This window comes from Microcaecilia unicolor, chromosome 1 (assembly GCF_901765095.1).
Source record: "Microcaecilia unicolor chromosome 1, aMicUni1.1, whole genome shotgun sequence".
NCBI classification, from domain to species: Eukaryota; Metazoa; Chordata; class Amphibia; order Gymnophiona; family Siphonopidae; genus Microcaecilia; species Microcaecilia unicolor.
Window position 1 is genome coordinate 236,371,044 of NC_044031.1, and position 22,440 is coordinate 236,393,483.

General features: G+C 43.6%; 1 protein-coding gene across 3 annotated transcripts in view; it reads right to left on the minus strand.

Annotated features, from left to right (window-relative positions):
* Nucleotides 1-22,440, minus strand: part of CTNNAL1 (catenin alpha like 1) — a 442,864-nt gene that overhangs the window by 79,994 nt on the left and 340,430 nt on the right. For all 3 annotated transcript variants that reach the window (XM_030204917.1, XM_030204908.1, XM_030204923.1), the window contains exons 8-10: nt 13,202-13,288; nt 9,383-9,541; nt 5,533-5,625 (exon numbers count right to left, since the gene is read on the minus strand). In XM_030204917.1, coding sequence (XP_030060777.1) covers nt 5,533-5,625; nt 9,383-9,541; nt 13,202-13,288 — 339 coding nt within the window. The remainder of the gene's footprint in view (nt 1-5,532; nt 5,626-9,382; nt 9,542-13,201; nt 13,289-22,440) is intronic.

Here is a 22,440-nt window from a genome sequence, read left to right on the forward strand (position 1 = left end):
CAGGAGTCAACCTAGCACCAGCTGATATTCAGACTGGTGCCTAGTTAGCACTGCAGATGAAGTTAGCACAGTCTTTTGTTGTCCTACCTAACTTTATCTGTTTACTTAACTGGTTAGCTAGTTAGTTAGTTAAGTACCAGCTCCTCCATACAGAGAGCTAGATATCAGCCCTAACTGCGGCACTGTCAGCTGCACTGTAGCTGCTCTGCCATGTCTTTCCTACATAACCGGAGCTTTTCTGCAGGAGGTAGGGAAGATTCTGGTACGCTATACCAGCATATGAGCATGTACTACCTGAAAAAAAGCCCTGCATATGTACCATTTTCCTAATGAATGCCCACAGGACTGCTTCCCCCCTCCCCCAAACTAAACATACACAAGCACTGATTTCTGTGTTCGTTCTGCACAACATATTAGTTCAAGAAAACAGGTAGGCAAGTGACTTACAAAATCCACAAAATCCAGGATGGAACAAAAAAAGAAAGCAAATCGCCACAAAAGTTCCATAAAAAGCAAATTTATTTGCCACATGAAAAAATATAAGTAGTCATCAGCCAGACATGGCCACGTTTTACTCCCCTAAAGGGCTACATCAGGGGCTTGAAAGAACCAACTGTCAAAGAACATATAAAAGCATATAAGTTTAAATGATAAACATATTCGTTCTCCATGCTTGTTCGTCCGCTTGCTTATACCCCATCTGCCTTGTAGTCTCTAACCATCTCCTTCTCCCTCTTTATCCCCCACCTTCCCTCTCCCCATCGATGAAATGCGAGGGATAGGGGAAAGGGTAAGGGGGTCTGTTAATTTCCATAAAATTGGACTGTCAAGCTGTTAAAAGACACTGTTAAATTATTTTTGAAATATAGGAGATAGTGGTGTGAAGTTTGTTTCCTTGAAATGTTAATAAAGATTTTTTTTAATTGGGTTTATTAGAGAAATAACACAGATTAAACAAGCACATCAACATTATTAGCATCAAAATAAGACAAAGATAAAACACTCTAAAAGTCTCTATATACCCACTCTAAAAGTCTCTATATACCCAACTCCCTCCCCAACCCATCCCTAATCAAGAATCCAGCACTACAGGGTCGGGATGTGAGGACAAGTGACATAAGAATCCCACACATGATGATATGCCAAAATGTGTCCATTGCGCAGGGCAGTCAGTTTAGACATCAGATGCAGATAGTCCAATTTGCGCAAAACTACAATAAGCCCAGGTATGGTAGGCTGTTTCCATGCTGCCGCCAAGACCAGTTTACTAGCCAGAAACACCTCAGTGACTAGCTGATGGACAGGAAGTTTCACTCCAGGTGGCTTAACATGCAAAAGACAATGGTCTATCTTCATAGGGTAAGCAGTCTTAGTTAAGCTCAAAACAAATTTCAAAACATTAGTCCAGAATATTTGAGCTTGGGGACGTCCACCAAATATGACACATATCACCCACTAACCCACATTTAAGCCAACACAGAGCAGAATTCAAATGAAACATTTTAGCCAATCGCTGAGGAGTATAATACCAGCTATAAAGTATCTTACAGCCATTTTCTAATGATGCATTAGATACTGATACGTTGAGTAAAGATTTAAACACCTTCTCCCATTGCGCATAATTATATAAGGACATAAGTAATGCCATACTGGGAAAAGACCAAAGGCCCATCAAGCCCAGCATTCTGTCCCCGACAGTAGCCAATCCAGGTCAAGGGCACCTGGCAGCTTCCCAAACGTACAATGTTTGGGAAGCTGCCAATTCCCGAAATTGTGGATTTTTTCAAGTCCATTTAGTAGCGGTCTATGGACTTGTCCTTTAGGAAAACATCGAAACCCTTTTTAAACTCTGCCAAGCTAACCACCTTCACCACATTCTCCGGTAACAAATTCCAGAGTTTAATTACATGTTGGATGAAGAAAAAATTTCTCCTATTTGTTTTAAATGTACTACACTGTAGTTTCATCGCATGCCCCCTAGTCCTACTATTTTTTGGAAAGCGTGAACAGACGCTTCACATCCACCTGTTCCACTCCACTCATTATTTTATATACCTCTATCATGTCTCCCCTCAGCCATCTCTTCTCCAAGCTGAAAAGCCCTAGCCTCCTTAGTCTTTCTTCATAGGGAAGTCATCCCATCCCCGCTATCATTTCCGTTGCCCATCGCTGCACCTTTTCCAATTCCACTATATCTTTCTTGAGATGTGGCAACCAGAATTGGACACAATACTCAAGGTGCGATCGCACCATGGAATGATACAACGGCATTAAAACATCCTCACACCTGTTTTCGATACCTTTCCTAATAATACCCAACATTCTAGATGATCTCCTCATATCACAAGAAACCGTTCACAACTTAATACTAAGCAGTTATATTCTGATTTCTCTTTTCATCTAGCTATTTTTTTTCTGCTCAGTTTGCAGAGCCAGCCCAAGGGTATCTGAAATCCAAGGTGAATCTTCAGACGTGTGCCAGTCCCCTACCTCATGGTGACTTAAGGACCTGCCCCAATCCCTTCAAATCAGGCATCTCCCTTTCCCTTCCATACCCATCTGTAACCCAGCTTTGTTACTTCTCTACCTTCCCCCTGCTCTTCTCCTCCACCCAGAGGTATATGTCCCTCTGCTCTCCCCTGCCCACCCACATGCACGCATGGTTTGGCATTTCCCCTCTCTCAATCTCTCGTGTTCCTTAGTGACAAGAACAGCTAGATTTGACCAAATCATTCCATGGGCTGCCGGTTAATGGCGCGAACAATTTAAGATTCTGAAACTACTTTATAAGTGTCTGAATAATGAGCTCTAGTCAGTTTGGCTATTCTATTATGAATTTATTGCCCAAAAAGTTCAGTTTGCTGTGATAAATAACAAGTTGTTACTTGATGAGCCTACTGTGAAATATATACGATTGGAAGATCATAGATTGGAAGATCATAGATTGAGAATGCTGTATGTGGAAGGAGCGAAGCTGTGGAATCGGCTCCCAGATCAAATTCGCCTATTGCAGAACTATGGTCCATTTAGAAAATGTGTGAAAGCATTCCTTTTTAGGGAGGTCTTTGGTATTTATCTGGAGGCTTAGGGGTGTTTGCTATCTGTGATTTTTGTTTGTTTTGCTAGAAGAGCAAGTGTTATTGTTCTGTTTTTATTGTGTATGTAAAAATTGTAAACCACATAGAAAGTTTGATAGAGCGATATAGAAACTGTAAAAAAAACACTGGGCCATTTATTTATAATAATTATGTACCACTTCTCACTCTCGTTAATGCCATCTTCTGCAGTAAATGAGAACTTCTGCTTTCCACCATTCTGGACTTGGGGCCCAGGAACACAGGTGGAACTGTGAGTACAAGAGAGATAGGGCCAAAAAAGAAGAGGTTTTGAGGAAGTGTTAAGCTGTTATCTGGAAAATTTTCTACTTTTTAATACTGTGTTGGGGTCAGAGCCTGCCTTTATTACTTACGGGGCCCTGTGCGCACCAGTATGGTGCCCCCCACCAACAATGGGTCAGCATCTCCTCCTCTGTTAATTCCCTGTCTACCTTAAAATTTGTTTCTCTCCATCCTTAGAAGCCACCAGCAGTGGCAGCGATCAACATACGCTGCCTGCAGACTGCTCCAGAACCTTCCCTCCGACCTGTTCTGCCACTGTGGAAATCGGATGTTATGTCAGAGAGGGCGGGATGGGTCAGAGGGAAGGGTCCAGAGCAGGCCAGAGGCAGCATCTGTTGATTGCTGCCGCTGTTGGTAATACATAAGGACAGAGAGAGACAAATTTTAAGGAACACGAGAGATTGAGAGAGGGGAAAATGCCAAACCATGCGTGCATGTAGGTGGGCAGGGGAGAGCAGAGGGACATATACCTCTGGGTGGAGGAGAAGAGCAGCAGCAGTGGGGGGGGGGGGAGAATTCCCCCTTGTCTCCTCCTCCCTATACCCGTGGGAGCTCCCTAGGAGCATGGGGTCTAGTGCAGCTGTCCCTGCTTAAGGCTAGTTGGGGCATGTCATTTGTCTGGCCTCCTTTGATGCCTTGCCAGAAAAGCTTGGAAAATCCTGGTTTATACATTTAGTAGGAGATTCTATAAAATCACTTTAAAAAATCGGTTAGGAAATCAGTGCCGACTAAGCATATTCTATAAGCGGTGCCTAGATTTAGGCACGGTATATAGGATACGTTTAATTGATATCTTAGCACCTAAAACTAGGTGCCTCCCTTTACACCAATGAAAACGTGGCGTAAATCCCAGCGCATTGATTTAGGCGCACTGGGCCATATTCTATAACTACTCGTGTAAATTTCAGAACGTCCATTTTCTCGCCTATAACCATGCCCCTTTTTGCCTGCTCACGTTAGAAGTTCAGCGCACTTTGTTATAAAATATGCTTAGCGATTTGTGCACGTAAATTCTAATCAGTGCCAATTAGCGCTCATTATTGCTAGTTAAGTGCTGTTATCAGCGCTCATTAGCTTAAGTTATGCACGTTATCAAATCCATTTGGATTTCGGCGTGGATCTCTAGGAGTGCTATATAGAATCTTGGGGTTAGGGCCTTATTTTATAACAGGATGCCTTGTTACATGTCCAAAAAGGTGCACACTTGAAACTTATTTTATAAAAGCAGCTCAGGAGCTTAGTTGCCTTTCCAAAATAGGCTCCCAGATTCAGCCCTAACAGCATACAAAAGCTGATACACACGTTTTGTGTGTCTGCTCCATGCATGCATATGCGTATTTTATAAAATACTAGTAAAAGAGGCCCGTTTCAGAGCAAATGAAACGGGCGCTAGCAAGGTTTTCGTCGCCAACACCCCCCCTCCCTCCCTGGCCAACCCCTTCGTTGTTCTGCCATTGCTCCGCCCCCAACGTCATGACGTTTGAAGCGAGGGCAGGGCCCGGAGCGATTCCCCTCCCCCCGCCTCCCCGCCTCCCTCCTTGCCAACCCCTTCATTGTTCTGCCATTGCTCCGCCCTCGAGGGTGGGGCCTGGAGCGATTTTGGTGGCTTCACCACCACGAACCTTCGAACCTTTTTGAAGAAAGTCAGGGCTTGGCTTCACTAACGTCAGTGTCCTCAGAACGTTGAGAGTGAGTTTTATTATAGTAGATGTGTGTACATCACAATTTCACATCTACCCAAAGCCCTTGGGAGTGCCTACATGCAAATCACTTAAAAGCAGGTGCACACTTTTTGCATACAGTTGTGTAATTTTATAAAAGCTTTTTCTGCATGTACAACAAGATTTACAAGTGGAAAAAGCTTTATAAAATGACCTCCTTGAAAAGAAAACCCTTTTCTTCTTGAATGCTCCTTTCAATTCCTGAGATTGCATGGTGCCAGAGATCAAGCTCTCATCTGTCAAAGGCAGCAGAGGCACACCAAAAAAGTTCATGCTTGCCCCTGTAGAATCAGCATTCCGAGCTATGTAACAGGAAATCTCTTCTTGCATTCGTTAAAACTCCAGACTACATAGGTAAAACATTCTATATTATTATTGCAGGAAATGAGGGCGGGGGGTGTTCAAAAGCATACCTGTGGACCAGTAACCTGAAAGGTATCTTCTGCATGCATGCAAGTTATTTCAAGTGGTTCTGTTCCTGAAACATGTCTCAACAATCGACAAACCTAGAAAAAAAGTGAATAGTCTGTCTCAGAAAAAGGAGAGAGGAAAATACTATGTACACGAAACCAAGAAAACTTGGGACAAACAATCAAGGACAGCATTTAATCTATTAAAAAAAGAGAGAGAAAGAGAGAGAACAATGCAAACAGATGTGGTGCATCAGAGTAAGCAGAAAATAAACCAGCTTTAGTCTGTACATCACATAAAAAGTCTCAAAGTAGTAAGAATGAAGAGACTTAAATTGTTATACAGTTAAAACAACACATTGAACAAGTTATGACTGCACTGGCCCCCAACCCAATGTGCAGGACAGTCCCTACTCATTCCTGTGTGTTTTGTAGTCTATCCAAGAATTGCCAAGTCCGTTCCAGTGTGGAGAGCCATGCAGTACAATGGGACAAAGGAACTTGGAAGTTAGCCATGGACTGACTTTGGTGGGTCCACAGATAAAGAAGGTAACTTTAAAACAGACTGCCTAACTTGTGTGGCAGATACACAAATAAAGGAAATGCATAAAAGCCTTTACAAAATTCGCCGAGGGCATTTACATCACTCAGAAGCACACGCAAATGACCCAGCAAATTTTACATGTAAATTTGGTGTACTTTATAACATTTGAGTTCCGGGACTTTCACCCCTCAAATCTGCTATTAATTTTTGTATTAAAATTTTCTAAGAGAAACTGGCTTCTGACAGAATTGTAAGACACTGCATGGAAAAGTTTCTAGAGAAGACCCCTGCTGTTATGCCACAGAAACCAGCTTGGCAAGAAAGAGAGAAGACACATGGTGGAGACACAAAGTTGGCGGTTTCTCCGTCTCTAACCTCGGCGGCGTTTGCAGACATCCAGCTGGCACAACTTACGCTGGCAGTGGATAAAGCGTTGGAACTCAAACTGGGTGCTATGTCGCAGAAACTTTAATTATTTCAAGCCATGTTAGATGGGCTTGCATCCCGAGCGGGTGAGCTAGAAACTCGCTTGTTGGTGTCTGGCTCCAGAATTCAACAAGAGCAGAACAGAGAGTTGAAGAGCCCTTCTCCATGCCTGTTTTCTGAATCTCCTGCTAAATGTTATGATAATTTACCAGTAAAACAGCTGATTCCATCTTTATGCTGTAATTATTCCTTATTTACCTGAGTACCTCCTTGTGCTGACTCCCATCTGCTGCTAATAAAGGTAGGAATGATTTATATTCCCTGGGGGTATGAGTGGAAATGTTTGCTCACCACATACAAGGAATGCAACAAATCCACTGTGGCCCTATCTAGCTTGTTTGTAGCCCTAGCAGTTGTTAGCAGCTTAAATTAGTCACCTTCCACTCAACCAGTTTTTTAATCCAGTCAATCACTTTAGTGCCCATACCACGGACACTTTATTTATAAATCTTCTACGTGGAACTGTGTCAAAGACTTTTCAAAAATGTAAGTACATCATATCTAGCACTCTCCTCAATCCAATTTAAAGAAATGAATCAGATTCGTCTGACAAGACCTACCTCTAGTAAAACCTTGCTGTCTCAGGTCATGCAATCCACTGGATTCCAGAAACCTTTCTCCAGTCCTCTGGGACCACTCTCAAGAAGCATTGAGAAGGCCAGACTTCAGAGCTACCAGAAGCATTCCATTACACCTGAATGAACAAACTGGGCTTCCCACTTTGTTGAAAAGTCTCATGAAGTCTCCTTTGGAATCAACAGAAAATGCTCTTCCTACTAACAAATAACTTCAGCTAGGAAGGCTAGTGAACTGCAAACACTGCTAACATAATAAGCATATACCCAGTTCCATCATCACAAAGTCATCCTTTGGACGCATCTCAAATTTTTACCTAAAGTTGTCACACCTTTGTAAGTGAATTAAGAAATTGTGCTTCCCACTTTGTTAGAAGTCTTATGCAAATGCCCAAGAGAAGGGTCCTTCATACTTCAGACTGTAAACAGCTTCTCATCTCCTACTTAAAAAGATCTGCGTCACTGAAAAAAATCCACTGTTCATTTCATTTGATCCAAATAGGACTGGTATGCCAACTCTAGCAAAGCGGCTGGCTTCTTGTAGACACTTCTGCTATGATCAAGTGGATATTCCTCTCGAGTCTCATCAAATCAGAGCTACTACAGTCACAGTGGCACTCCTGAAGCTTAACTGAATGTCATCTGGAAAGTAGTTACACAGTCCACTCATAAGTACATAAGTAATGCCACACTGGGAAAAGACCAAGGGTCCATCGAGCCCAGCATCCTGTCCAAGACATCGGCCAATCCAAGTCAAGGGCACCTGGCAAGCTTCCCAAAAGTACAAACATTCTATACATGTTATTCCTGGAATTGTGGATTTTCCCCCAAGTCCATCTAGTAGTGGTTTATGGACTTGTTCTTTAGGAAACCGTCTAACCCCTTTTTAAACTCTGCTAAGCTAACCGCCTTCACCACGTTCTCCGGCAACGAATTCCAGAGTTTAATTACTCGTTGGGTGAAGAAAACGTTTCTCTGATTTGTTTTAAATGTACTACACTGTAGTTTCATCGCATGCCCCCTAGTCCCCCATCATATCTTCACAGCTTATTATTAGTTGGACAGTGCCTTCAGTCAAGTGGTGAGAGTCGATCTATCTTTGTCAACTAAAAACTTTCATACTTGAAGGAAAAGACAATATGTTGCTGAGCGGCCTATTGCTTTGGAGTCATCCACTTGTGTATGTGACTCAATCCTGTTTGTCAATGAAAAAGGCAAACTTCCTCACCTGTAAGATATTTTCTATAGAGGGGATTGATAAGGCACACAGTCCTTCCCATCTCCCTGAGAACTGTCTTACTGTTTTGAGCTTTGGAACTAACAAGAGCTGAAGAGACCACCGCATGCAGGAAGGCCTTTGCATGCTCAGAACTTTACACAAAACTTCTGAGCTCTGGGAGAGCAGTTCTGTCCTCACACTGCTGGAAGACATCACTCCACTTGTGTGCCTTACTGATCCTGATGAATGCTAAGACCTGTTACAGGTGAGCAACATTGCTTTCCATGCATCTATCACCATTTCTGTAAAGAGTCTCCAAAGAGAGGTAAGAGACAACACGGTAACAGAATTCAGCTAAGAGGAGTTGGGAAACCAGAGCAAAGCCCAAGAACACATGGCACTGCAGTAGGAAAGGAAAATGTACAAATCAGATAAGCTTTTCTATGGAGGTAGTTTTGGAAAACATCTCTTAAACTGCATGGATGTACATACACGTACATTAGCCAACAACAGTATGGGTACTTTTACATGGACTGCACGTACACATTCCTGAAGACAGTATTTGAGTAGAACCAGAGTTGAGTGGTGAAGTGGATGTATATTATAAAATACACATGTACATGCATTGGAGTACACGCACATAGTTTTACCTGCCTCAGAATAGATATAAATCACTGCCAGAGCATGAGTGCTTGGAGGCAATTGTAAATATGTGCATTTATGAACATATGTAAGAACATGTGTATTTCCTGCAGCTCTGCCCCTGAGAGTGCCCATGTCTGTTATTGTCAGTGCACCTACCTGTATGTTTTACAAGTAGAAAAGTCTTTTTAAAATGACTTCCACACTGTAACATTTAATTGCAGGGTGTGGCGGACATTTCTTAAATTTCTACTGCTCGTGAATGAGCTAGGAGGAGGATGAAATGCTGACATCTCACCCCACCCTTCTTATCACAGAAAGCTATCGGGGCCCCCTCTTGAAAATCATCTGCTTCCTACCTTCTGGAAAGCGACTGTAGTGACTCACCTCCACAAGCTGCTCCTTCTGTTCGGACAATTTGCATGCATACTCTGCGACCGCTTCCAAATTCCCTTCTACCCCAGCAATTTTCAGTGCCTTCAGAACTATGTGGTCTGCGTGACACTTCAGCAGGTCTGTGACTAGCACCGTGGCCGCACTGTGAAGCTGCAGTAAAATGACAAGGCACACATTTCTACCAAATAACAGCTGATCAATACATGAGCAAATCACGTGTCATAAAACGTACAGCTTGTACATCAGAATGATACAGAAGCAAACTCTCAGATGATTATAAACTGCCTGCTATACATTTTGTTTTAGACCCACACTTCATTAACGATGCTGCTGCTACCATACACTGAGAAATAAGCCAGATTGTAAAACATGGTCCGCATAATTAAAAGCACTATTTTGAGTGGAAAAGCTCATAATCACCAAGGCTTTAAGTATTTATATTCTATTTTGGAGTTTACAATAGTTTATAATTTGAAAAAAAAAAAAACCTTCTAGTGCAGCTGGCATCTCTCACTGCTGAAAGCCAGAGGGGGCTTCCTGTCATCATGAATTAAATTGGCATACGCAGACTGCAGGTGGAACATTAAATGCAAACTCTGGCTCCATGCCACAATCATCACCTTTTTTTTTGGTCACTTCTTGCTATCCCTATAACGTGATACACCATCTTGGTGCATAAAAACATGTTTACCTCATGCCAACAGTAAATGAATGTTACAAAGTAAGGTTATACTGAACTGCGCAGGATCAGTATAGAATGACGTAGATATAATCAGAAAGTGATTTGAAAACCTCCAGGGTGAAAACTGTGCAGATGTGCTACATATGAAAGCACAGAATACAGTTCACCCATAACTTTCTCTCTCTGTCTTTTCCATGTGAAATGACCTATGTTTATCTCATGAGTCAGAACCCTAGGCTATCATATTTATATCCTGTTTTGATCCGGCTACCTGAAATAGATTTTGAGCAAGAGGGCAGAACAGAATCCATTTCAAGCATTTTAACTGGTTTACTACAAGGGGCCAGGTGTACTGAAAGGTTTTCTGTGCCGACGGATAGTATATTTGGCCCAAGGTGAGGGGCAAAGCAGCAGAACTGCAGAGGTGCTTTATTTAGATCTACTGTAATAAGACAAATGAATGTGCTAGTTGGCATCAGTCACCCAAATCTATTAATAAACAGGCTCTCTTATTCCATTTCTACTGTGGAATTTGTTGTGGACTAAATGCACGACACTCCCCTTGTTTCAAATATGTTGCATAGGATTTCAAAGGCTTTGCACATGATTTATATTCTTGGACAATAAAATATGACGGTGAATTTGTACCTACTTCTGTGAATTCTGCTCCACCCCTTGTCACTGATCTCTGACAGAAAGACAAGGGGGGGGGGGGGGGGTAGGGGGAAATGAAAAGAGAGAGACTGAAAGATATTCAAAAAGGCATGTCTGTTATGTATGTTGCCCTTCTCTGGACTTTCTCCAATGTTTCTGTACACTTCTTTTCAATTTACTATTCCAATACTTCTTCCGTACAATAGTTAAACAGAAGTTTTCTGCGAGTAGGGTATTAACCCCCGGATTCTACATATGGTGCCCAAATTTGCATGCCAAAGTTTTGGCGCACATCCAAGATGTGTGTGCAAAGTGGTTACAAGTCGTTAGTTATCAATGAGCTGACCTTAACAAGCAGTTATTGAACTTAATTGGCACTAATTTGGTTTTAGTCATGCATCTGCCTGCACGCTATTCTATAACACCAAGCGCCTAAATCCTTTAGCACACACATCACAAGGGGGCGTGGCCAAGGGAGGGGCATAGGTGGGCCAGGGACATGCTGAAAAGTTGTGTGTGGTGTTATAGAATAGATCCATTTATGCGCTCAAATGCCATGAGTCGAGTGCCTGATAAATCACTTAAAAGGGCACTAAGATTTCACAGTTTATTATTGTTTATATAAAAGATGTCTAAAATGAGACATGAGCTATAACTGAAAAAGGTGTGAGCTAAATCCAGTCCCTTCCCCATCCCATTGCTGAATGGAATGAGGCCTTTATTTCACTAGGCTTACAATTAGTACACATTTTGGTATATCATATTACAACAATTTGTTTATTAATATAACAATGCTACATTACTAACCCACATATTCTTTTTTGCAGTAGTAGAACTTAGTTAGCCAATCTTATTCAAGTTAGTCAAGATGGGGCAGACAGTCAGACCACGGGAGGCAGCCTGGCTAATTCTCGTGGTCAGCGCTGAGCCTGGATATTGAATGCCTGACTGTTTCCATTGACCAGCATTAAATATCCGGTTTATTTTTGGCAGGTTTAGACTTAACCAGATAAGCCAATATTCAGAGCTGGCTTGTTAAGTTTATAGTGGCCAAAGATAGACCTGCTATTTCAGCAGCCTGATTTGGCCACCAAACTTAGCCTGCGATGAATGTTTGCGGCTAGCCTGTTTTCTGGAGGTTTATCTGCTCCTTCCATTACATTGAGGGTCCTGTTTACTAAGCTGCGCTATAGGCGTGCAAGCATTTTTAGTGCACGCTAACGCTAGAGACACCCATAGTAAACAGGGCCCTGAATCTTTTTGATGTCCAAATTTGCCCGGTTAAGTTTTCGATATCTTGGTGTTATTCTAGATTCTCTCCTTACTTTCTCTCCTCTGATTTCTGCTCTTTGCAAAACCAGCTTTTTCTTTCTTCATCAACTACGGTCTGTCCGTAGATACTTCAATAGGAACGCTTTTCATTCTCTTGTTTTGTCTTTTAATTTCAGGCTCGATCATTGTAAAATAATTTGGGTTGTTCTTGTGCAAATGTGAAAAGGCTTCAGCTAATACAAAATACTGCTGCTAAACTTATTTTTCATGCAGACAAATTTGATCATGTTTCTCCCTTACTTCAAGAGTTTCATTGGCTTCCTGTAGAAAAACTAATCCTTTACACTTACTTTCAAAGCATATAGGATTGGACTACCAGACTATTTATCTACTTTTACTATTCCATATTCCCCTGTACGACTGGCCCGCTCTGTTAATGATCACCGTCTTGTTCTTCCAAACCCAAAACAAGCTCAGTTAGAATCAACCCGCCATCACGCTTTTATTTCCAGGCACTTTTTCATTGAAATTATCTTCCTTTCTTTATACGTTCGGAATTATCTTTCAAAAAGTTTAAGAAAGCCTTAAAAACCTGGATATTTGAGCAGGCGTTTAACCTAGTAGATTAAAGGGAGTTGGGAGCACATTGTACCATCTCCACGTTTCCCTTGCATAATCCCAGCTTCTCTTACCCTTCTAGACTACCCCCTTAATGCTTTTTTTTGTTTCCCTTGTCTGTTGCTGTTTTACCGGTGAGCTTGTTTTACTGTTGAGTGCTATAATCTGTCCTAACCTCACACTGTATTTCCTTTCAATTTTTCTTTTTGTTATTATTTTAAATTGTAAACCACCCAGATCTATGAGTTAGTTTAGGCAGTATAGTAAGTTGTAATAAACTATAACTAGCTGAATATTCACTGATAGCTGGTTAAGTGCTATTTAACCGGCCAGGAGCCATTCCTGGCCGGTTAAACAGTGCTGAATATTTGCTGGGATATGTTTTAACTGTACTTTACTGAGTCCAATGTGCTTGCAGTATCTCCTAAAGTAAAGCTTTCATAGACTTTGTAGCAACGCATCAGAATCATTTTAATTAAAACACTGAATGTTACCAGCCCAAAGATCAACCAAGTAACAGCTCTATTTGACATGTATATTCTGTGTGACAGGTAAAAGATGGTTTAAAATTAAACCTTGCTCACCTCCTTCTTTAATTCATCTATGCACTGGCATGTTTTCAGTATAGCTAGCTCCAGATCTTCATTGGTAACTTTTGTTTTCTGATTTTGCTAAAAAAAGGAAACAAAAAATGGTTTATTATCAGTTATGATCACCAAGAAAAACAGAGTACTGAATGCCAATTCCATGCATGAATCAACCATATTTCAACTTGAGGAGGGGGGCATTAAATAGAGTATAAAAGGCAGATAAAACTGTCAGACCCACCCAATTGACCCATTTTGTGCTTCAGCATCTATTTGTTTTCTGTCTTCACCATCATCCAGTGTTAGTAAGGTGCAACACTGGATGGTTTTTTTTGGATGGGCGTCCATTTTTTTTTTGTTACATTTGTACCCTGTGCTTTCCCACTCATTGCGGCTTACATGGGGCAATGGAGGGTTAAGTGACTTGCCCAGAGTCACAAGGAGCTGCCTGTGCCTGAAGTGGGAATTGAACTCAGTTCCTCAGTTCCCCAGGACCAAAGTCCACCACCCTAACCACTAGGCCACTCCTCCATTCCACTCAGGGACTTTCTGGTCTCTCAGCTGAGTGAAGCACTGCCAAAAAAAGACGTTTTTATTATTGCAAGGGGGGAATGACGGCCAAAATGGACGTTTTTTTTTTTGGATGGGCGTCCATTTTGGCCGTCATTCCCCCCTTGCAATAATAAAAACGTCTTTTTTGGCAGTGCTTCACTCAGCTGAGAGACCAGGAAGTCCCTGAGCCAATCAGAACACGTTTAGCCGAGCTAAATGCGCTGTGATTGGCTCAGAGACTTCCTGGTCTCTCAGCAGAATGAAGCACTGCCAAAAAAGATGCTTTTCTTATTGCGGGGGGGAATGACACCAAAATGGACGTTTTTTTTGGATTGGCGTCCTCAACTGCACTGTCCTCTGGATCGAGCCACATCGGAGGGGGTGAGCAGTGTGGCGTCTTCGGGGGGGAGGGGGGGGAATGATGGCCAAAATGAACATTTTTTTAAAGCAGAGCGCTATATATATATATATTTTTTTTTTTTTTTACTTTTGTTGCAGTTTTTCAATCCGGGGCAGCCCCAACAAGAGGTACAGACCTCTCGTTAGATTTTCCAGCGTTAAGGCAATCGGAAAAGGTTACTGCATCTCATTACAATAGGGTTTCTACACAATTTGCTCATCTGCATTCCGTTTTCGTTAGCAGCTACCGAGTCTTTAGTGCATGCCAGGGTTTACTACTTGCTCGTTAATGGCTTGTTAATGGCTCATTAAGTTTAGTGCATCTGGCCCCTAGTGAAATATCAGCTCCAGTTATATCTTGATCACTGGTCATAATTCTCTAACCTTTCCACAGGAAAACTGTAGGGCAGTGGATGCTTTTCCTCACACCCTTCCAACCATCAACCATATCAGACTGCCCTTGTCTTTTTCAAACAGAAAGGGTTATATGTCACAGAGACAGTTTTATAGTGCAACTCACGAATTTCTGCTGAAATTTATTAACTCAAAACCTGCACCCTTGTTGGTTCATAGTTTTTGATTTATACTTCTTTTTCATAAACTTTGGTCTCACTGACATGTTTTCAATTCTGAGAACCCTACAAACACCTCTGAATCATGCTTTTAATTTTAGCGTTTAGAAATACAGCTTAGCCGACTGCAGAGATGGAGCGAACAGTTTCTAATTTCCCCTGAGTTCCTCCAGTATCCCTAACTGAAAGCAGGGAAATATCCATTTTTAATCTCACAGTATAACCCCTTTTGTTTAACTGTGAGAATGGTCTAAGGCAGTGGCTCTCAACCTTTTTTCAATTGGAGCACACCTGATGGACGATACTCACATATGTGACACACTGCATACATGACCCTCGCACACTTTTGGTCTGATATAATTTAGCAGTTCTTATGAATTAAGGGATGAATTCTAGAAATCGCAACTAAAATATCAGTGCAGACCCCCCTCCCCCCCCCGCTTAAGTGCTAAAATGATAGCGGGGCTGGGACGACTTCCCTATGAAGAAAGACTAAGGAGGCTAGGACTTTTCAGCTTGGAGAAGAGACGGCTGAGGGAAGACATGATAGAGGTATATAAAATAATGAGTGGAGTGGAACAGGTGGATGTGAAGCGTATGTTCACGCTTTCCAAAAATACTAGGACTAGGGGGCATGCGATGAAACTACAGTGTAGTAAATTTAAAACAAATTGGAGAAAATGTTTCTTCACCCAACGCATAATTAAACTCTGGAATTCGTTGCCGGAGAACGTGGTGAAGGCGGTTAGCTTAGCAGAGTTTAAAAAGGGTTAGACGGTTTCCTAAAGGACAAGTCCATAAACCACTACTAAATGGACTTGGGAAAAATCCACAATTCCAGGAATAACATGTATAGAATGTTTGTACGTTTGGGAAGCTTGCCAGGTGCCCTTGGCCTGGATTGGCCGCTGTCGTGGACAGGATGCTAGGCTCGATGGACCCTTGGTCTTTTCCCAGTGTGGCATTACTTATGTACTTATTCTATAAGCTGCATCTAAAAATTAGGAGCAGGTTACAGAATAGCGCTTAAGCACAGGGGTCATGTGTAAACTTAGGTGTGTCCATTTTCACCAATGAAAATGTAGTACAAGTGCCCTTGCCTAAATTTATGCATGGAACCCCCTTATTCTATGATTGCGACCGCAACTTGCATCTATGTCCACGCTACGTCCCATGACCCTCCCATTTCAGGGACATACCTAAATTTATGCACATACATATTCATTGATTTCAATTAGCACCAATAACTGCTTGTTAAAAAGCCAATTATTGGCACTAATTGGCTCGATATTCACTAAATTACTTGCGCAAATTGGGCGTGCACAATTTTTGGTAACTTTTATAGAATTAGGGGTAAATGAAAACGAGCACTGTATCCACAAAAACCCTATCTCGACCCAACAGGTGCAGATCATAGCTGATACATTTTCTCCATGGAAGTTACCATATAAATAAATAAATAAATAGAAATCATCTGATTCTCATGTCACCTGAGCAATAGCATCATAAATCTATCCACTACCAAGTACAGTGTGAAATGCAAAACCTGAAAAGAAATCCTAAATCAAAATACATGTAAGAAATTCACCATACAGCAGTAGCACTAATTCCTATGATTCAAACAATATGAACCCTACCTATGAACAGGCAGCACTACAAATCTTACACTGGGTTCTAAAACGCCAACACACCTACTACTGATAAAACAGAACAAGTGGGACTGGTACAGAGTTATACAGAGAAACTACATGCAAACAGAATACCACACCTCAGTCACACACAAAACACAGATAAACCCTCACCAAGTACAAATCATAGGATCACTCCCCCCTTATAGTCCAGCAGCAACCTGCCCTCTCTCAGCCCCCCCCCCCCCCCCCAAAGTGCACCTTCAATGTTTAGCGTGGTAATGGCTTGGAGGGGAGAGTGGCCGTAGGAAACCCAGCAAACTGTTCACTGGGAGTGAAAGCCTGCTAAGTGTTGTTTCCTACCTATAACAACCCAGGATGGAGCCCGGCATCAGGGTTTGTGCAACTGCATCTCCTGTGGGTCCAACATCTCTCTCCCTCTTTTCCAGTTCCCACAGCCTAAGATCTCTCTCTTACTCACTCGCGCTCTCTCCCTTCCTTCCTTCCTCCCTTCACAGTCTGGCAGCTCCCCCATAGTCCAGCTTCTTTTCCTCTCCTGCCCCCTTCTCCTCACATGTCCAGCATCTCTGCTGTACCCCTCTGCCTGCAGGTCCAGCACCTTCCCTTCCACCTCCCCCCTTATGGGTCCAGTGCCAGCACCATCCTCCTCCCATCCACAGGTATAGCACCTCTCCCTCTTCCTCTCTCAGCACCTCACCCATATGCCTACCATCTTCCTTCTTCCCTCAGCTTCCCAGACCTCTTTCTCCTCTTTTCTATCCCCCACAAGTCCAGCACCTCTCCTGCCCTCAGCCCCCCTGCGATTCCAGCACCCCCCCACAAGTCCAGAACCTCTCCCTCTTCTGCCACCCCTATGATTCCAGCACCTCTCCTGCCTTTAGCCCCCATGAGTCCAGCACCTCTCCCTCTTCTGCCTTCACCACCTCCCCCAAGTCCAGCACCTCTGCCTCTTCTGTCTTAAGTCACCCCACAAGTCCAGCACCTCTTATCTTCTCTCAACCCCCTCCTATGAGTCCACAACGCTCCTTCATCCTCCTCCAGCCCCCTCAATCATCAAACCTGTCAGTGGCAGCCAAAATGAACTGCCTAGGCCAACCTCCTCTGCCGTGTCCCATCCTCGTGTAAAACCGCAAGTTGTGTCAGAGGAAAGGGATGCGGCAAAGCAGAGGCTCCAAGTCAGCCCAGGCAGTTTATTATAGCTGCTGCTGGTAAAAATGTAAGATTTGATGGATTGGTGGGGGAGGAGGGGTATTGTCAGAGAATGAAAGAGAGGTACTGGACTCACAGGGGGAGGGTGTGCTCCTGGAAAATGAGGGACAGGTGCTGGACCAGAAGGGAAGCGAGAAGAGAGACCATGCTGCAATCTGTAAACAAAAAAATTATATATATACTGCTTCGAGGAGCATAATCGAACAGGGCGCCCAAGTTTTCCTGAGGACGTCCTCGCAGGACGTCCTGGCGAAGGGGCAGGGAAACCCGTATTATCGAAACAAGATGGGTGTCCATCTTTCCTTTCGATAATACGGTCGGGAACACCCAAATTGTGAAATTTAGGTCGACCTTAGTGATGGCCGTCCTTCGTTGTGCACTGGTCCCCCTCACATGCCAGGACACCAACCGGGCACCCTAGGGGGCACTGCAGTAGACTTCAGAAATTGCTCCCAGGTGCATAGCTCCCTTACCTTGGGTACTGAGCCCCCCCAAAACCCACTCCCCACAACTGTACAACACTCCCATAGCCCTAAGGGGTGAAGGGGGGCACCTACATGTGGGTACAGTGGGTTTCTGGTGGGTTTTGAAGGGCTCACATTTACCACCACAAGTGTAACAGGTGGGGGGGATGGGCCTGGGTCCACCTGCCTGAAGTGCACTGCACCCACTAAAACTGCTCCAGGGACCTGCATACTGCTGTCATGGAGCTGGGTATGAAATTTGAGGCTGGCATAGAGGCTGGCAAAAAATAATTTTAAAGTTTTTTTAAGGTGGGAGGGGGTTAGTGACCACTGGGGGAGTAAGGGGAGGTCATCCTCGATTCCCTCCGGTGGTCATCTGGTCAGTTTGGGCACCTTTTTGAGGCTTGGTCGTAAGAAAAAATGGACCAAGTCGGCCAAGTGCTCGTCAGGGAAGCCCTTCTTTTTTCCATTATCGGCCGAGGACGCCCATGTGTTAAGCATGCCCCAGTCCCACCTTCGTAATGCTTCCGACACGCCCCCATGAACCTTGGTCGTCCCCACGACGGAAAGCAGTTGAGGGCGCCCAAAATCGGCTTTCCATTATGCCGATTTGGGTGACCCTGGGAGAAGGATGCCCATCTCTCGATTTGTGTCGAAAGATGGGTGCCCTTCTCTTTCGAAAATAAGCCTGTTTGTGTGCCAGCCCAGCAACATACCACCTGGGTGCTCGCAACATGACACACCAGTTGAGAACTGCTGGTCTAAGGGTAGAATTCTCTTTATTAGTGTATTCTAAACTCCCATTGATTCTCATTTTAAAAGGGTCATGAACCCCATGACCCTTCATTATTATAATTTCCCCAGTCTCTTTAAAGTGGGCAGCCACTGCCCTCAGCACAGGTTTCCCCTTCATTCAAAAAAGAAATGGGGTCCACAGAGGGATTCCTCCATTAATGGAATATAAAAAAACTATCTTTCCATTTTAAGCCAGTACTGATCAGAACTGTTTTCATACGAACAAGAAAATATTCTAACCTTGGCTGCCAGGTAACATCAGGTAATGGCAACCTCCAATCCTATTTCATGCTTTGTGATATTTAAGATTAATTCTCCCTTGTTTATACAATTTCCACAAGATTACAGATTCTGGCAGCAAGATGTGGAAAACTGAAAAAATTAAAACCCCTCTGTGCCCTCCACACGCACAATATATCTTGGAAGCCAACTCATCCTCCCATAACCCACACAAACTTACAAAAAAAAGTCAATTCTATTTCTTTTAAAAGAGGTTTCAGATGGACTTCATAGAATTCAGACAGGTCCAGGGTCACCTCTATATCCAGATACTTAATTTACTTATTGAAGAAATGTCCAGTCAGACAAGTTGACAAGAGGATAATCTTCTATAATCTGAACCACGCCCAACCCCTCAGAAAAAATTCAGTTAGTTGAGTTATGTTAAACAAAATTGAAAGAGGCAGGTAGCACCTCATAGACTAACCAATTTATTGAGGTATGACAAAGTGGACTCTGGCCCTCAAAAGCTCATGTAGCAGCCTGAGAAATTTAGCACTATGGAATGTTTGCTTGAATCCTTAGTGCTTTTGCTTTAATCCACTAATAGAATAAAACTCTCTGGCTGACCTCATTTGTGGGCAGGCAGACTGGTATCCTTTAGGTGAACTTTCTGACTTTCCAGAGAAAGCTGGAATTTCAGGAAAGTGATAGAACAAAAGGAGTGTCCAGTATGATCAATGGGAGGCTCTGGTGACAGCAGAATCCTCCTCTGACTATAAAACAGGAGCAATGTCTTAGGTTTTACTTCTTCTGGCCTTTGACCTTCCATCTGTTATGGAGAGCCTTCAAGCTACACCCAATGTAGAGCTCAGAACTACAGAGGCTAGTACTGTGACACCCAGACCAGTAGTGAATTAGACATAACAGTGATATTGAAATGCAAGAAGCAGACCCTTTAAAGTTTCTGCCTGTGTGGATGTATGCGGGTGGGGGCCCCTTTCATCCTTTCTTATCATAGAGGGAAGTGGAATCTGAGCTCTTCATGAATTCTAGCAAAGCCCCCTGGTTAAAATCCTTAGTAATCTAGGAACATCTTAATATTAAGGATTAAATTACTTATTACCTCTGCAGGAGTATCTGTGGGGTCCAGTACAGCTACAGGGAACCAAATCAGAGATTCACCTGGGACCAACATAACTGAAAGCGGTGCCATGTGTAGTTGTTAAGTGTGGAGTTGTGTAGGGGAGGGAAGGGTAAGAAGGTTGTGGTCAGCTGATTGAAGAAACGTCCAAATTGCTATTTTCGAAACACATTTTTAAGACGTCTTTCTATGCAATTCGTCTGCAGTGTGTCCAAATCACAAAAGGGCGTGTCAAGGGTGGGATTTGAGTGTTCCCACAACTTGGACTTTTTCTGCCATAATGGAACAAAGCAGAAACATCCAAGACTAAAAGTTGGATGTTTTCGTCTGAACCTGTTTTAGTCACGACTTGACTAAGCAGGAATCAGAGGCTCAAGTAGAGGAACTGCAGAGGTTACATACCCAGAGGATAGGTGACTTAGCCATAGATCTGCAGCAAGAGTGGGAAAAGGTGAGATACTTAACCCGGAGCAAGCAGGAATTGGTTGACCAGATAAAAGAGCTGCAGCAGCTACACGTACAGAAGGAAGCTGAGCTAGTAACAGGATTGAGGAAAACTCAAGAACTTGCTGAGAGTTTAGGTAGAGACAAGGGGCAAGATGCAGTAAACTAAACGAGGCTTTAACGAGCCTTTAACGAAGTTTTCCTACCCTGGCATGCATTAAAGCCCAATTTCTGACGACGGTAGCAGCAAACGAAAACGGAATGCAGATAAGCGAATTGTGTAGAAACCCTATTGAAATGAGTTTTCCACCTGCCCTAACGCTAGAAAACGACCAGAAAGCTAACGAGAGGTCTGTACCTCTCGTTGGGGCTGCCTGGCTAAAACTTAAATGTAAAAACAAAAAATAAAATCGCAAAGGGGGCAAAAACGCGCGTCAGGAGCGTCCTTTATTGACGCCCGAGGTCGCCGCTGCTCCCCGCTCCCCCTGTATTAAAAAAAAAGGATTGGGAGGGGGCAAAGGCGCTTGACAGGAGCGTCCTTTATGGATGGTCTTGCCCCCCCGCCCCACCCGAGGTCACCGCTGCTCCCCGTTTCCCCCTGCATAAAAATCAAAACTTTAGCAGCCCTGGCCCCCCTCCTTTCCTCTCTTCCTTTCTCTCTTTCTCCCCAGCTCTGCCTCCCGCCATCCTCCGCCCCGTGCCTGCCCCCGCCACTCCCCCCCTCCGTCTTACTGGGCCCACGCAGCACCTCTCACCTCTGTGTGAAGGCGCTGCAAGGGCAAAAAGAACAGCTGATTGCCTCTTCGCCAGTCTTCGGATGTCTCTCCTTTCCTTCTGGGCCCGCCAGACGAGGGCAGGCCCAGGAGGAAAGGAGAGACGTCCGAAAAGGGAATCAGCTGTTCTTCTTGCCCTTGCAGCGCCTTCACACAGAGGTGAGAGGACCTGCGCAGGACTGGTAAGACGGAGGGGGGCCCGGCGGCGACGACGACCTCAGGGAGGGCGGCAGGGGCGGGGCACGGGGGCGGAGGATGGCAGGAGGCGGAGCTGGGGAGAAAGAGAGAAAGGAAGATAAGAAAGGAGGGGGGCTGGGGCTGCTAAAGTTTTGATTTTTATGCAGGGGGAAGCAGGGAGCAGCGGTAACCTCAGGCGGGGGCAAGGACGTGTTTGTTTTTGGGTTCTTTTTTTGTTTTTTTACGTTTGTGGCATGCGCAGAGCAGCCAGCATAACGCTTGGCTGCTCTGCGCATGCTTTACTGGCCGATTACCGACGTTTTTAACGAAGGGTTAGTGAATGCAAGTGAGCTGCAATGTCCCCAGGCAGTTACCCCTCAAAAATTCTTTATGGCACGTTAACACACCAATTACTACCTTTCTGTAGTACAACCAAAGCAATTATAGAATACTAACTAGAGATGGATCATAAGTTTGTGAGCCCCTGGGCCAACTAGAACATAGGGCTCCCATTCCCCTTCCCAGCCACAACTGCCAAGTACATAGTTTTACTATCCATCATACACACAAACTATGCAAATGTATTAATTTATTCAAGTAGGCATGTAATATCAAGTTACTGTTAGTCTTATAGGGTACTGACACAAGCATTAATAAATGGTAAATATCAGGGTTTCAGTAGAGTTTATGAATAGATTTATCACGTTCCTGAAAAACACAACCACCGTACAGGTAGGCTGCTATGCAAAGCTCACCTTGATAATGAGAAGGGCCCTCCAGACCTTTTGAGCCTAGTAACTGTCTTGTCTGTCTGTTTTATTTAGATTGTAAGCTCTTTT